Source organism: Rhea americana, unplaced genomic scaffold (genome assembly GCF_003343005.1).
Source record: "Rhea americana isolate MKP2758 unplaced genomic scaffold, rheAme1 scaffold_203, whole genome shotgun sequence".
NCBI lineage: Eukaryota > Metazoa > Chordata > Aves > Rheiformes > Rheidae > Rhea > Rhea americana.
In genome coordinates, this window is record NW_028186184.1 from 1048835 (window position 1) to 1065878 (window position 17044).

At 43.9% G+C, this 17044-nt stretch overlaps 1 protein-coding gene across 1 annotated transcript in view; it reads right to left on the bottom strand.

Moving 5' to 3' along the window:
- Positions 1-17044, bottom strand: part of SLC4A4 (solute carrier family 4 member 4) — a 166814-nt gene that overhangs the window by 22387 nt on the left and 127383 nt on the right. Inside the window, exons 13-17 of the mRNA XM_085304108.1 lie at positions 16684-16955; positions 10903-10973; positions 6874-7062; positions 3212-3325; positions 2428-2589 (exon numbers count right to left, since the gene is read on the bottom strand). Of these exons, the coding sequence (XP_085160234.1) occupies positions 2428-2589; positions 3212-3325; positions 6874-7062; positions 10903-10973; positions 16684-16955 (808 nt within the window). The remainder of the gene's footprint in view (positions 1-2427; positions 2590-3211; positions 3326-6873; positions 7063-10902; positions 10974-16683; positions 16956-17044) is intronic.

The following is a 17044-nucleotide window of genomic DNA, read 5'->3' on the forward strand; positions in this document are numbered from 1 at the left end:
GCACTTCCCACTGCCTACCAAAAGCCTTTCCCCTTCCCTGTTGTTCTCACTCRCTCCTCCAGGTCAATCCTAGGATGGTTTTAAATCCTGTGTCAGTTGTCCAATGCCCTCAGTGACCACATGAGCTGGGACATCCTCCTCCTCTTCAAATATGAGCTAAGTTGGCAGAAGAGCTGCATTTCCAAGACAAATAGCTCTCTAAATAATTGATAAAGCTGATATCTAAATAATGACCCAACATGTTTTGAATGAGCCTTTACTCTCACAGTCTAGGCCACTTGAAATCTCTCCTGTCAGCAGGAAGGGAGAGTCTTCTTTTACAGGAATTCAGTATTTTTTCAACAGAACTGACCATGCAGGGAAAGGAAAAACCCTACAGGCACAAAAAACTGTGTAGCACCAGTTTGAAAAGTTTATTTTAAAAACATGACTGCATCCTAGGATATTTTATGTCAGCAGGTATAAAGCTCTTTAAAAAATATCCAATTGTGGCTATACCTTTGGTATATCTAAAATATCTTCAGCTCATTTCTTGTATTTTACAGTACTGTAATAGCAACTTGGCTGTCTCGCCTCAGCCATCTTTAGCCATAGCTGTCAAGCGTAGGTTCCCACGGCTGCCCCAAAGCTTCAGGACCGCCTTCTGAGCAGCCCACAGCCRCACTAAGACGCGGCACTCATTCACCAATGGTCAATGCACAAAGAGACCTTGTTCTGCCTATCGTTTGGCACATTGATCTGCGATCACYTTACATGATAAACATGTTAATAGGGGCTTGTCAGATCTAGGGAAACTTTGCCCGTTTTGATAAGGTGAGATAGATTTTGGCTCTGATGCGATAACACAGTGCAGTCCAGAAAAAAAATGAGGTCACGGCTGAAGTTAAACCTGAGCTCCTGAGTGAAGGAGGCATTTTCAAGCAAACAGGTTCCCGCAGTGCAGACAGTTTTCCCATCACTAAGCTCCAAAGAGCAGGTGCTGCCTGCATATCCATGCACAGCAATCTGTGTACTCCATGGTTAACTTTCATCCTCTTCCTACCTGACATGACCACGTAAGAGGATACTCCACCATCAGTCAAACATTAGAGCTAAGTAAAGTATCCATGCTGAACTCTGAACTCCCCTGTACGCAGCCTAGCATCACGGTTCAAGGCATTATTCAAACAGGGCAGGAAAAGCTGCCAGCCCAGCTCTTTCTGTCTGTCCTAGGTATGGTTCATGTTGAAACATCCTCCCTCAATAAGTTTCCCTCTGAGTGAGACCCCGGACTGGTAGAATCATTCTGGCCACCTTGCTTTTCCCCTTCATGCTGAACTGTAGAAACCTGGGAGGAAAAATCAGATCCATAAAGTATCATCTTCTAATGTGTGACAGAAAAGGAGGAAGAAAGCTGACCACATCACAAGGCAGCTTCCTCTCCTTAAAAACAGTAGCACAGTAGCGGATGACAGGGAATAGGCCAGTGTCTTTGAGGAAGGAAGGGGGCAGGAGAAAATTAGGTGCTAGGAGACATCTGATGCTAGACGAGAYATCTGAGCTAGCTGAACTTGAATTTGGGACTAGTCTCTTAAGTCTGCGAAGTGGACGGCTGTTTGGAAGCACCAGCATTACCAAAACTCAATAGTTTTGCATAGCAGCAGTAAGGCAGATATCAGAGCCTTATGCTGGCCCATATAGTGCAGGTAGCTTTCCCTATTTCTTGCTAGAAAAAATGCCAGAAAGGAAGTTTGCCAAAGATCCTCACTGGAAGATATCCTGTACTTTCTAGGTGCCTTCTGATATCAGGCTAAGTGACATGTTTCAAAGGGATGAATACTCTTTATAATATATATAACCATGTTTCCTGGATGAAGTGGACAGCACGCATTTACCCTATTCAGGCAGATACTGTAAAGGACATAAAAMTTCTTTCTCCACAGTTCCTGCCTGTGTTTAATTTATCCTGTGTTTAATTTAATGATTTCTTATCTCCTACTGGAAGAGCAGAGCATGGCAGATGGGTGAATAAAGTGAACAAACACATAACTATGTGTTTGTGAATAGATGTACACTCTCTTTCCTGTTTTAATTCTTCAAATGGCAGAGTCCTAAAGAATTATCAAGGCAAATTAAACCTCTGGGATCAGAGCTAGTAGATACTGAAATAAACTTCATCCAGCCTTCTAACTGAAGTAGACCTGTTCTGCTTCCATGAATAAAGTTGCAGGAATAATAAGACTAAAAAGATAGCAAGGCAYTGTTTAGATCAGTATGTCTACAAGAGTTTGGAATAGCCTGTGTGTATAAATAATACAATGGTTTCCTTTGCCATGCTCACATGTTTACACCTGAAGAGCACAGTTCTTTCAAGGAAAGATCAGAATACTGTGAAGAGCCAGCACAGGCTAGCTCTTTGCACACATGCCAGGCCTGAGGAATACCCACCTTGAGCTTGTGTTCTTTCCTGTTGACAATGACAGCTGTGATTTGCTGGTCCATGAAGACGAGGATAGTCACCAGCAGTGCAGGGATGGCTGCGGCGAGATACACCCACCATGGGTTCCCTCCGAAAGGTGGGACAAACCAACCCCTCTCGGGACTGGTTGGCTTTTAAGGGCAAGGACAGGAAAGCTTGTATTAGTGGTAATATAAAAGTGAGCTCATCCTAGTACAAACACATTTATATTTACAGCAACAGGACACTTTCTTCCCTTGAACGGCTACAAGGAGACACTTAAGGTTTGTGACAATTTAATCCTTGCCATAAACAGTAAAAACAATGTTCTTAAAAATTAGGAAYTGCTTATATAGATGAGCTTTTGCAAGCTGATCAGCAACAAGGTTACAAGGAGGCCTTTCAGCAGTCTGCCTGCAAGAACCTTTGAGCAGCTTCCCTAAAATGCCTTGAAGGACCTGAATGGGGGATTACATGGTCCCTGGATGGCGGAGCACAAACTCAGCTTATGCAAGTCCTGGGATAGGATCCTGCACTGCCCAGAGGAGGTGGGAGAAACTGGGCCTATATTAAAAGTGTGGAAGCAAGAATTAGAAGATAAATCTGCCAAYCAAAATAATACTAATGAAAATGATATCCGCTGAAATGGTGATAATGTCCTTTCCAGAGAGTGGACGACTTTGCTGTTCTGGAAGCACCTGATTTTATACAGGGCAGGTGGGTAAAAAAGGAAACCTATTACAGAGGCCACAGAACAAGCTGACAGGTACATACCTTGAATTCACTTGGCACAATTAGTTTTGGTGTGTCCACGCCTACCAGGGCATCTATTCCACAGAAAATCAAAATGGACAAGATAATGGCAAAGTCACTGATGAGCTTCCTGGCCTGAAACAGAAGTTGATATCATAGCAATAGTTAGTACTATGAGCAACCATTTTACCTACGCTTTCATTTCAGTGTGATACTCCAGCCTTGCATTTGGTGGCAATACAAGCTAATCATTTCTTTTTTTGTGAAAACAAAGGGGCACATTGTAATGTCTGATGCCATTTTCCTCAGTGTGCCTCGGTACTTTATTGTGCTGTCTGAAAGCCAAACAAGTAAGTCTAAATGGAAGTATGAARACAAGTCTAAGGAAAAAGAAAACTGCTTTTGTAAGAAACTCCCACAAGAATTCTTCAAGGTAGTCCTACCGATACTACATTTGACAGCAGCCAACAATCACCAGCATGGATGCCTCGTTGCTCTGCAGCAGTGCCTGAAAAGCTTGCACTGCAGTCACACCRAGAAAAATCGGCCCTTTCTTTAATAAGTAATTTCCTGTGAAAGATTAAATACACTTGGAAGAAGTGGTGAGAGCAGAGCTCATTTGAGACTCCACACACCTCTTCAAGCAAGGCGCAAGACGCCCACAAGCGCACCAGGGAGCACTGCCGACCTGTCGCGAGCACACAGCTAGCACTGCTCACCAACGTCAGGCAGACGGGACCTCGGAAGGCACGCGAGGCTCTGAGTGGAAAGGGGCCAGGACTGCCTGTTAATTGCTATGGAAAGGCAAACTGCAGAATGCCAGTGTATTTTAAAAGCAGGGGAAAATGCAGAAGCAAATTCTTTCTGCCTGTCTGAAGGAAATAAAGGAGCGGTTCTGCGCCRGGCAGTGCAGTAGCACCTGCTTCGTGTCACTTAACCTCCTGCAAGGTGGAGCATGAACGCCACAACTCTCACAGTTAAATCAAAGAGCAGAGCTTTCCTAGAGGACCCTGTTTGCTGCAGCTCAGCAGACAGGAAAAGGGTTTTCCAAAGCAGGCTYAGTTTACACTTACTCCCACCTTGGTAAGGACTCAATTACCCGACTGCAGGCTGTACCGTGATGCCTGTCAGCACCTTTAGTTCTCATTAATTGGTGAACTGTGCTACTTAACAACCCTTTAGTTTTAGGCATGCTTGACAAACTGCCTCCTAATCGTCTTCTAGGAGGTAATATTTACTTCTGGGCCCTTGGGACAGATCAAAGCAATTTAAAAGTGGATTTGAAAGGCAGCTGTAGGCCAAATAGGGCCTTTATGACCACAGTCACAACAGTAATGATCTGTGCTATCAGACTAAAACAAATAACTCACAAGTAAAAACTTTACTTTCTTACTTTCAATTTTTTTGTTCTCATTCATTTTTCCTATCAGTATATTTAAAAGTTGCTGGAAATAAATGACTTAAGATAGATTTTCTTTACAGAAGACCCAAAACTATTCCAAAGGCAGCCAAGTATGCATTGTACTATTGGCATTAAAACTCACATAGATCTCGGGAATAATTTTTAGACAATTTGTGTTTCTTTTTTTCTCTTTCTTATAGACATACATTTCCATGATGCATCATGGTCACRTTGAGAGCAGTTTCAAGATCAACTTCCAATACTGACAAATACCAAACATTTATGAATCAAATTTAAATCATAGTGACATTTCTACAGATATTAAATACTGTTTCCTTCCATTTTTATTTTGATCTCTGATTCTTAAGGGTTCACATATTCATTTCTTTCTGTGCTATCACCAGAGCCAGAGACTTTTTTGACAAAGGTTTAGCTTCTCGTATCATCTCAGGATTCCTAAGGGCTGTGGATTTAAGAAAAAATCCCCAGAYATCCTTCTTTTCACAGAATCACAGAATGGGTAACGTTGGAAGGGACCTCTGGAGAGCATCTAGTCCAACCTCCCTGCTCAAGCAGGGTCCCCTAGAGCACGTTGCACAGGACTGCATCCAGATGGGTTTTGAATAACTCCAGAAAAGGAGACTCTTAACGAAGGAGACTTTTAATGTGACTTATTTTTGCAATGCAGACAAAAATCTGGGAAAAGGAAGAAAAAAAATGGCATTTTGCATCAGACAATGGTGTAAAAAAGACCCAACCTTCCATTACAGGTGTGATGGTCTGTGTGAATGGCAGAGATTACATTATTTCTGGCGAAGTAATAAAACTACTGAAACAAATAGGAAAAGAAAGTAGGCCCCTCTGTTAAATTTTCAATAGGCATAAAAGAGTGCTACTGAAATCAATGGCACTATGACAAGTTAAAGCTGCACCTGGTCAGGTCCCAAGATATAGCTGGGCAGGACCCATCATGCCTGTCCGTAACCTGCGTGAACTTTTCAACATTGTTCCTTCCAGGCTTCCCAGGTTCACATGGTTACAGATAAATTGAGCTACATTCCAGCCTGGATGGAATTTGTTTCCTTTTTATTAAAAATAATAGAGGTTCAATTCTAACACAGCAGAACAGTAAACATCCATGCAGGATAAATCCTGGTGTGTCAGAATGCCAAAAATGGGGGGAAGGTCTCTGAGAGAAAAACAGCTTTGTTACACACGGAAACCGCCAACTCGCACGTCTGCCTTCTGTCAGGTTCAGACTCTGACAGAACTGGGAAAGGCTCAGTCTTGGGGAGGGCAGAGCTTCTAGTCCAGTGTGTTTCAGCTGAGCCCCTCACAGAGGGGAGGCCTGGATTTCTTCTCTGCCTTCATACCTTTACCAGCTGTTGCTGCAGCTTTAGTTAGGGAGACAGAACAAGTAGATGCCTGCTGAGTCACTTGAGAGGTGCATATAAGTCGTCTGTAAGTCTGAGCAAAATTTCATTTAAATCAATGCAAAGATTATCAGGACACTCCTATTCACATCTAAGGRAAGAAGTGGAATTTCTCCTCTAAGTCCATACCATAGCAGGTAGGCCAAATATGGATTACAGCTGAGTTCAATGTTTTTGCACTGATTTTTGAGTATTTCCCATGTTAAACAGTAACATGAAAGCTGCGTCTCAGCTGTCACGTTCTGTCCGGACAGTTATCTTACCAGCTTCCACTCAATGAWGAAGCAAAGGGCTTCTTCTGTCCTCCCCAAATATTCCCTCTGGCTATAAGCAGGGAGACTTTTGATGCAATGATTAATAGCCACTTTTCCTCATTTGATTTTTGTGCAAATGTCCATATACCCTAGCCTGAATCAGTACATCACATTCAGCTTTACACCTGACACTGAAAATGGCCAATTGAGACTGCATATGCCTGAAGTACTCTTCTGATTTCTTAAAGCTGGAATCAATCTCATCCAGATAAACTGCATTAATACCTATTTTAGTTTCAAACTGTTGCCCTCAGTACCTTTAAAATCATTGTCACATGCCAATGACAGATTTTGGCTCTTCTGCTGACTTACTTGTGCCTTCCTCACACTCAGAGGAGAAAAACACAGTGAAAGCTAAGCAATTACAGGAYATACCTTGATTAACCAGTGCCATGTTTTTATCACAGCAAATGCAATTTGGCTTCCCTACAAAGCACTTGTCAGTGTGTGTTGCAGCTATAACAAAAAGAGGGTTTAGCTTTGCACACTGAAGGAGTAAAGAGACAGACTGCTTGGATGAACAGGCATACTTACAGTGGTTGGAAAATAGCGACTGGTCTTGAACTTCTTCAGGGCCATGGAGCAGGTGTAGGTGCCAAAGAAGAGGATGAAAGACATGAGGGTGATGTCAGGGACGTATTTACAGTTGTTGCCCACAAGCTGTCCTCCGTACTTCAAACACTCCTTCTTTGTCAGAGATGACCAGTCAATGGTGCCGTTGTACTGCAGAGCAAAAAGAACGTCTCCATGAAGCCAAGCGCCTAGACGCTCATCAGTGCTACCACACTAACGGGGACAGCGCATCAGGAGTAAAACGGGGAGGATTAGGGAGGCGTGGGGCTGAAGAGACAAATCCCTGGGCTTGTGGGCAGACAGACTGGATTGTAACCTGGAGAGAGGATGAATATTACCTGTGCCTTGGAAAGAATAGGGAATAAAAACTGAGCTCTCTGTTGCACTTTTACCTATAGGCATTTTGCATTCAAAGGACAGACAAAGCTTCCTTCTCCCTCATTCTTTCAAGTGTAAGGGGATCCCTGCTGAGGCTGACCAACGAACCCAACCCCTGCCTGGTTTTGAGAGGCCATTTCAGCTGCCATTCCCATAGCAGGGAGCTTCCTAATCCCTCCAGCCTCCCTCCACTGTGTTCCTGCCTGCCACGCTCTGGGTTTTCCCCCATGGAAATGCCATGTTGGAAACTTCACATAGAAGCTGTAGTGACCTGAGACAAACTCTCCATTGCTCATTCGCTGCAGATAACACCTAATCCAAACCCACTTCTCTCAGACTAGCACTGTTTCCACAGCCAAAAGCTCTCTGTCCGTAACTGCAGAAATGTCTTACAGCCCCAGCTCATCTGCTGGGACTCAACACAACACCCACAGTTATCTCCACTGGCTTCAGTAAGACCTGCGGGTCTCTTTCCCACAGCATCACTGAATAAGAACTTGCTCTTGAATTTCCTTTAACTGCTTCCATCCTGATGCAAAGACTTTGTCGCTAATGATGACTGACTGTAATTGCCAGATAGGGAGACACTAGTTGTATTTAAAATCTCATTGTGGAATCCAGAGCTGCACRGGCCATGTTAGATGATCATCTGTTTCCTAATGCTTCTTGCAAAGAGGAGCTCAAGGAAGTGTGTTTTCCTCTCCCTCTGTGTGTATTATTCATAATAACGTCAATGTGGGGATGAGGACAGACCAAATACGAATGCATGAGAAGCCAAGACTATAAATGTGCAGCGAGCTCCTGAGTCTACTCGAGCTGCACATAGTGAGCATCATCTTAAGGAAAGATTGTGAATTCAGAGAGTAAATGTTAATTCCAAAACAAGTTCAAGGTAACTTCAAGTACTTCTGCCAATCCGGGGAGCTTTAGAATCACATTGTCTCTACTCCTCCATTTCTGCATGAGAATCTAGATGAAGAAAATTACTGTCCTGGAAGCTATCAAATTAGAGAGAGAAAACATTTTAAAATACTCAAAATGAATAAATGAAGGAACAAACTAATTCAGATYAGCATGCAATTTATCAAAAATGGATGTTCTTGAGGCAAAAGTATAAGGTACAAAAAACCCTGCTCTTAATAAGCAAAATATTCAATTAGGAAGTCATGTAAACTTTTACTAAAAGTCTTGTTCATAATGYGCACATTTGAAAACACATCTCATGCCACAAAATGCTGGATTTTTATCTATTCCTGGTCTGAAGATGCATTTAAATGACTACAGCCCCCTCAGCAAATTTTGTCAATCCAGAGATATTGCTGAACTGAGGTAAGATTTTACTGATGCTGATGGCAGAGTGAACAACCACCACCACCCCCACCACCCACTTATGTGCTTGTGTTTGACAAGGTGCTGCCACGTTTGCTCTCTCAGCACTGCMTCTCTCTGCAGCACCGAGCAGCAGCAGTTTGTCCCTCCTTGGTGGCGTTTCCGCAGATCTGCCCTGCTAACCTCAGGGCTGCAGCAGATGGTAGAATGAGTGTGGTTTTCAAAGCGGGGAGGATCAAGAAAAGCAAAGGTTCTGGGGCACTTTTTACATGCTCTGCAGCGGGAGTGGACATCTCATTGTGGCCAGCATTTAGCACAAGCGTCCGAGACGGTTGGTGAGACGTGGTCCCCGGTCCCGCTGCAGTGCCACGTGCAAGGGAGCAGAGCCAACTTCTGAGCTCCAGGCTTGCTGCTCGAGCAGGGACCAYGGCAGAGGGCTGGGACACTGCAGCCCCCTGGCTCTTTTCAAAATCAGACTRAGAGATGCCAATGTGGTCTGACAGGAGGCCCCGGACAGCCCTACCGAGTCACAGGGAAGGTGTCACAACAGGGAGTTTGGGAAAGGGAGCCTGAGATGCTGAGATTACTGTTCCAAGAAAGCACTGTCAGGAAATGCAACTTTGGGGGTTATTTTCATGTCTCCAGGCCTTGATTTGGTCCTTTGCCTTCCTCTTAAGCACGTCTACCCTCTCCYGAGACTGACAATCAAATGCTAAATCCACAAATAACAAGCAGAGTTGCTCTTGCTCGTGAAACGAAAGTGGCAACTGGCACTTTCTCCTGACAGGTGGATTTAGGCATCCTGACGGCCAGCACTGTCTCAGAGCTTGGGGCTGCTCGTCACCCCACAGAGCAGGATTTGCTGTGACGGGCAGCTGAACAACGAGGCCCTCAGTTCAGCCCTTGCACAAGCAGCTAGCTCTGATGCTCAGGAGCTGCAGGAAGCGAGCAGGGCTTGGGCAGCAAAGAAGGCACAGAGCAGGGAAGGGCACAAAAGGTCCAGCCTGGAGAGCCACTGACCAGCCATGACAAGATCTCATTTCTGTTTCTTCACTCTACCGCAGACCTCCTGTGGGACCTTGGGCAATGTCCTTTCCTTCAGCTTTGCATCTCCTGTGCAATTCTAGAGCCCTGAGCAGTCTTGCCTGCATRAGCTTGGTGCCCCCAGCTCAGAAACTTTTCGCTTTCTGTTGGGGCCATGCGATGCCATGCAAGAGTGGCCACCTTACCAAAACAAACAGCTGGCTACGATCTGTATTCTTAAGCAAAAAAAATGCGTTATTCTGCATCTCAGCATATTGCTCCTGCATGAAACACAAAACAGAGTCAAAACCACTAAGCCCTATTTCCTTCTCATCATCCAAAGCTCACGGCCTCAGTGAAATCTGGAAAAGTCAGTACTGGCTACAGGAAGTCAAAGAATGGGATGCAAACAGGACCCTTCAGAGGAAGGGCTGGCCCTAACACTCATGTCATTACCACTCTGGAAATGATGAGGTCTGTACACGAGGATCTTGCTAATTCCCAAAGAGAACTGTTTCCTTCCTGCCAACATGTACAGATTGGGTTGCAAAAAAGGGCTTGCCACTCACAAGAAATTAGTATTATCAGATTATGTACATAGTCTTCCATGTGCAATATTATGATAAATCCTTCAAGGCTAGAGTAAGCATGTGAAAAGAAACAGTGCCACACTGCTTATTAGGAAATGGAGAGTTTTACCATGAGGACTTTTTCACGTGAYCAGTTACTGAGCTATTTCTATGGCCAGCAGAGGCTCATGGCACTTACAGAGCTCAGGCGAACTACGAAGAAGCACGTGAATTGCATTTGCAATCATTGCCACTGGAAGGAATAGGTAAGCTAAAAYCCAGCTGTAAACTGCTGGCTCTCTCATAACACAATCAAGGGAGGGAAACAGAGGTGGTGAGCTTCCCTCAGTTTCAACTACGCAAACTCTTCTTACGTCAACTCACTGTCAGGTCACAGCCAAAATCAGTCAGATTATAGGAGGCCACATGTTCCCAAGGAAAAGGACTACTGGAAAAAACACCTATTAATTTCCTCACTTTGGGACTGTGGTTGTTTCTGTTTAGCAGGAGGAGGTGGGGGGAAAGAAGCCATGGTTTCCTCTCTTGCTCTTGAGGCTGGACCACTGCTTAACCATTGCCTCTTGGCAGAATAAAAGTATGAGGAGCAGGGGGATGCCAACYCGCTTCTTACAGAGCCCCCAAACACTACTTGGATGCTTTCAGGGCTGGTCTTCCTAGAAGCCTCACTTACCATCTCAGTGGAGGAGTAGGACAGCCCATCACCTGACAGCACACTTGTCCCATTAAATAACGAGCTATTAACTGCAAGAGAGGACAAAAATAGAAGTACTGAGCATGATGCCAAAAGCATACCTAAGCTATTAAATCAGTTGTTACTAGATCTTTGTAAAAGAGCATCGAATTGTATTTGCAATCTCTTCACTCCGGTTAAGCGAAGCTAAAGTATTTTTTCTGAGYGACTGAAAAGCATTGGTCATAAATCACTTAAAAAAAAAAGAAAGAAAGAAAGAAAGAAATTTGATAAGAAAAACTTCTTCCAAACCTAATTTTATTTTGGAGTTCACTGTAAAAAAGTAGATAGATAGGAAGATATATAGACAGATAATACATAATTTTGTTGATTTTGCAGTATTTTCCTGAAGATTTCTGGATGAAAATAAACACCTCAGGACCTATCCCCCAAAGATAGTGAAAAAAACACAACGCACTTCAGAAACCAGCACAAACACACTTTGAGAAGTAAAAGATAGGCAAAGGAGTAGCTGAAATGAAGAGAATAGAGTTAATTTATTTAAAGAGGGTCTCTGTCCATTRTGACCTACCTGTGTGTTTCTGTTTGCTTCCACAGGATTACACATCATTTACACTTTAGAATTCAAGTAGAAATGCAATATCTCCTGCAAACAGACTTGTCAAGCATGTTCCCAAGTTTTATATAGGTTTTGCATGTACTTTTTTGTCCAGAGAGAATATTTAACTTTCATTAAATACCCTATAAGGCACATTTGTTTCTTTCTAGGGCACATGCTCCTTTCCTAGCACCTCCAATCATGTCAAATGCCTCTTTGTAGACTTGACAGATGAGTGAAAAGGCCTTTTGCATGGGGCAGGCTGTTGCCTCCAAGCAGGAATACACAAGCAGGTGAGTTAAAGGAGCATCAGGCCCTGTCACCTCATGAATGAAAAACTGTAGTGAGCAGAAAGCACCAAGTTATCACCTCCTGCTCCTGCAGCTGGCTCAGCAGCGTCCGTGTTGTAGCGCACAGCCTTTACATTCGCTGTACACTCGCCTGCTGCACTCCCGCATGCTATCACGAGAACATGCAGTGTCAGCAAAGTCTGAAAATCTCTCTGCTTTCATTTTTTCCTTTGCCAGAACAGATCAAGAGTATAGAGGTTTTCTTTTCTTCCTCTGAATTCTCTGCTGGGCTAAAGAGAAATCTCCTRCAGTTGTACTTCTTTTAACTCCAGGTCTAAATAGTTGCTCTGGGGATGCTTTTCCTCCTAAAGCGGAAGGAGCATAGTTTTTGCAGTTGTTTCTGTGTTTTAGCTTGTATAAAAGCRTGCTTCCTTGGAGAAATGCAGAGTGGAGATATGTGGATCAAAGGGTARGCGTGCACACTGCACCGCATAATGATATCCAGAGCAGAGAAAAATCCCATCGGCRATTTCAAAAGCATTACTTCACCGTCCTGCATGATATCTTCCTCCAAGCCCAAAGCAAAGGCCATTCAGGCCTGAAGGAAGAAAAGTGTCTCCTCYTCCCTGAAACATGAGCAACACCAAGAGCTGCCATGTTGTGCAGATATAAAATACTGCAGAAATGTAATGATGATTTGTACCTCTACTTTGCACCTTCATAAAGGGCTTTCGAAAGTGCAGGACATGAAGAGTCAGGCCACTTATGTTTTGTGAGTGAGAAATGGAGACATCTTCCACAACACTGGTGCATTTTTTGCAAAAGGCAGAAGAAAGTGTGCATCCTTTGGGGAACACAGTACAGAAAGCTGAATCAACACCACAACAGCTACGAATGACCATATCATCATTTCATTAATCTTTCTGGTGTAATACAAAAGGATTCAGTGATTTCCAGTGGAGTGATGTGTTAAAAATGTCTAGTGGAAGGCAACATGGATTGTTCAGAGATATTTTAGACAGTAGTGGTGTTAATATTCCTGTTGGAGGATCTACACTACATGTAGAGCCAATGAAGAAGCTGCAAGTTTTTTTTTTTTTTTTTTTTGAAAGCACTTTTCTTAGCTTAGACTTTCCCAGCTGCTGCCCATGACTTTGCTGCTGATTTTCTGTTGCATGGCAGGAGAGAGACCTTCCCCTACAGTGGCAATGAGCAGCTGATGGAGAGACTTGTTATTCCAGGAGSAAGAATTTGTGCTATCTTTTCCTTATGGCTATCTGTGTTTATGCAGAGACACTGCTATACGATGCATGAACCAGTGTATTTCAAACCTGTGAAAGGTGCCAAACTGTTAGTGTCAAGACTGACATGCTAGCAAGGATCTACGAGRCTATTTGTTTCTTTGGACACCTCCTTGCTAGTATGTGTCAAATTCACCATGGAAGGGCATGCCACCAACCAAAGGATTAGAACAGAACAAGGGCCCAGCAAGTGCCAGGTGCTGTGTGAATACAGTAATCATTGTAAACTCACAGCTTTACACAAGACAAYTGTTTTTTCATCAATGTCAAAAAAACAAATTTCAGATTGAGTTTAAGCCTGGGATCTCTGCTTGTTGCTCCCTTGCCAGACTGTTTGTTGTTCTGTCTTTTCCCTCAACTTTGACAGCTTCTGAATCCCAGACATTATTCATACTATGACAGTCTTCACATCACAGGTGGCACAGACTCGCATAGACGTATCTAGCAGAGGTTGGTATGGCTAGAGAAAAGTCCCAGAGGGTTATTGGGACAGATTGCTGTCAGTATCTCAACTCTTATCCGATCACTCCTCCTATTGAAGGTCTGATGATACCTGACAAACTAAGGGGGAAACATGGAAATGATACTGTACTTCATTCTCCTGATATAACCCCAGACGATGCAGTCATGTGATCCAAAAGCTTGCCCTGCATGCAGARGAGTACAGATGGCACCTGTTGGATGGGGATAAGGCCTCATCCCAGAATGACTCAGGTGGCACTAGCAGGTTCAGGAGATCCATGAGAAATTGCAGCAATGATCCTATTACTTGTCTGATCAAAGATRAGTATCAGCCACTCATGCTCACCAAGGTCTGACAGCAGTGAACAGCTACCTCCAGACAGGTACAGAGCAGGCGCGGTATTTCCTCATATGATGCAYACTGATCCCCTCACTGGCCACGACTGGAGACAAAACATTAGGCTGGATGGTCCTTCAGTCTGACCCAGTAAAGCTGCCCACATGTTCTTCCATTCACATCCAGGATAGGTATTTTGCACATAYGACTGAGCAGAAGGGTAAAGACTTCTGTCCTATATCCAGGCCTTGCTAACATTGTCCATGGGTGGTGCCAAGAAGCAAATATTATAATACATCCTCCTTGGAAGCTTAGCTTAAAGCCACTCAGGAACTGGAAAGGTCAGTAGGAGCACAGGACTCCAGTAAGTGGAGAACAGCGTGTATGTGTGTGTGGTGTGCATGTGTGTGTGTGCGTGTGTGTGTGTGCGTGTGTGTGTTTAGGGAACCAACTACCAAATCTATAGAGCAAGAAAGAGTGGCATCTTAAAACTATCAAGCCACTTCCTTCCATAGCAAACAACTTAGTGAGCCCTGTGGAGGATTTTCTCTTTCCCTTTTGATGAGTTTGGTTTCCTAGTTTACGACGTCACCATTGCTACCTGCGCAATTGCTAAGTCAACCTTACGTACCATTCCAGTGTTGAAAACCAAACAACCTATCAGTTCAGTATTATTTACTTAAAAATTGCATTAGTTTGCGAGAACAGCATGTTGGAACAAAGTGCCAGAATTTTGATGTTAAAGGAATGCACAAACTGTTATGAAGTAATGAGCCCCTCAAATAATGTCTCATCTTACTACCGTGAGGCATGGAGATTAAATCCCCAAGATCTACTGCCCAATCCTCCCAGAGTGCCYCCACAGTGGAACGTGGAGAGTACCAGCACGTTGCAGTCTAGGTCTGAGTGGCTTGTGTGCACTCATGGGAACATGCGGTCTGTCTCTAATATGGCAGCATGACTGAGGAAAGGGAACAAGAAGAGGAAGAGCTGTGTTTCCCTCTCAYGTGCAGTTAGAAACTGTGGCCTCATTTACAAGGCTGCAGCCAGACCCCTTGYGTACTGGGATATTCTGAGGAGCAAACAGTGTGCCCACCTGCACTGCAGTTTGTGTTTTGAGGTAGTGTTACAACGTTGGAGTTATCCTTGCAAGAGATGGTATATCAAAGGGCCTTGAGAAGAGTTGGAAATATCTGGCAGGCCTTTGACAAACACTGTCTTGGGCAAAGCAAGGTGCATCAGAATYGCACATCCAGCCCCTGTATAAATCCTATGCTCAAAATACAACAAGAACATGGCAGCACTACCTCAAGCCAAGCCCAGGTCAGCTGACCCCTTCTGAAGTCTCCCAGTTCAGGAGAATCAGGTCTGTGGCATTCAACTACTGGCCTAGCCCTACCTAAAGTGAGACAGCAATGAGACTGGCATTGGGGCCTGGCATAGTACCAAACATACGTATACGTGTATCTATGTGCACGCATGCGCACTTGAAATAAATCAGCTATACCCTGGGAAGCAAACATGTGGCTAAGAGGCACGACAGATATAAAGGGACTCATGACAGCAAGTGTTTGTGAACTTTATCAAATAGCACACACTAATCGTCCCTTCACTAGCTTATCCAGGCAAAGATMGCCATTGTATTTCCAGTACAAATATCTTATTAAATGAAAAGAGTGACAGCCAGGATTCTTCTGCAGATGTCAGCTGTACCTTCACGTTTGCCCTCTGCAGTGGGTCTGTAGCCCAGCATCCAGATGGGCAGTTGAGATTTTGGCATTTCTCAGTTCAAGAGTGACATTGCAGACCATTCCCCATTGACCTAATTCCTCAGCTGCCAAGAGAGGAAACACCCTTCCATTCAAACAGAAGCAGAACTGGACCAGCACTGAAGTCCTTGCAGAGGGCCTACATTTAATAATGTAAGCTCATAGTTTAAACAGATCCAGTTCCTGACGCATTTTGCAAAGCAAATTGGCTACAACAACTAGACGCTCTTCCTGCTTGGCAGGCACGCCAAGATAACCTGAAGATTACTTTGAGTACAAACCAACTTTCTTACTCAGTCCTCATTGTTTGAAGGCTCCTAGGAGTGGTTATGACTTCCGTAATGGTAAACCTGGCACACATCTGTTTGTATTTGGGTCCTGGAGYCTTCTTTTCCTAGTTGCACTGCCAGATCTATACTTATTCTGGATAAATTTTTCTTGCGGCCCACGCGCTAGTGATAGGCGTAACTCCATCAGACATTCTTCCCAACTGCTTTAATGAGGAATTATTTGTACTCTTTCACTCAAATACGCAGATAGAAGGTGTGAGCCACCCATGTTTGGGTAACACCCTGAATAAATCTAGCACCTGCACTTGGCAAAACGGCACTGTAGATACCAGGACTGACCTAGCCATCACCGCAGTGACTGAACCACCACTTCTGTCCCTTCACAGGCTCCTCAGAAACTGCCATTTAAAATTAATGACAGCAGGGATGTGAGGGGACAAAGATACAGAGGTAGCATCTCCACTGGCAATGACCCGCACATGAGACATTCCAGCAAGCAGGGCTAGAAAGAAATTCCAGCTACCACTTMGGGTGAAACTCATCCCTAAGCAGGCCATACTACCTTCAAAATAAGGCTAACATAGGTTATCTGAAAACAGCTGATAAAGAAGGATTGAGCTATCTCTTTATTATCTTGGTAGCAGCACAACAAAAGAGAAAGCAAATGAAAACTTTTATCTGCAAAAGRGAGAGCTAATAAAACATTCTCTTACCTGGATCTAATGGTTCACAGGCACAGGAGTAATGTGTGATGTAGTCCACTTTGAACAGGGAGTTGATTGGGTAATAATCTGCCAGCTTAATCATCTTCTTGAAAGCATCATAAATGAAGATGAAGCTGATAAGTGAGGAAAAACCTTCCTCAGTGAAGCGGGTGAAGTATTTCACCAGAAAGCTGGCATCAGTAGCTACAAGAATGAGACACTGGAAGGCCGACCAAAGACCAATCCAGAGGCGAAACTCCAAGTAATCAAAGCCATTGTCTCTGCAACAAGATAGAGAAGACAAGAAGGAAAAATACAAGGGATTAGGTAACTCTGTATGGAATTAGCTCTTTACAATGAGAAATGGCAA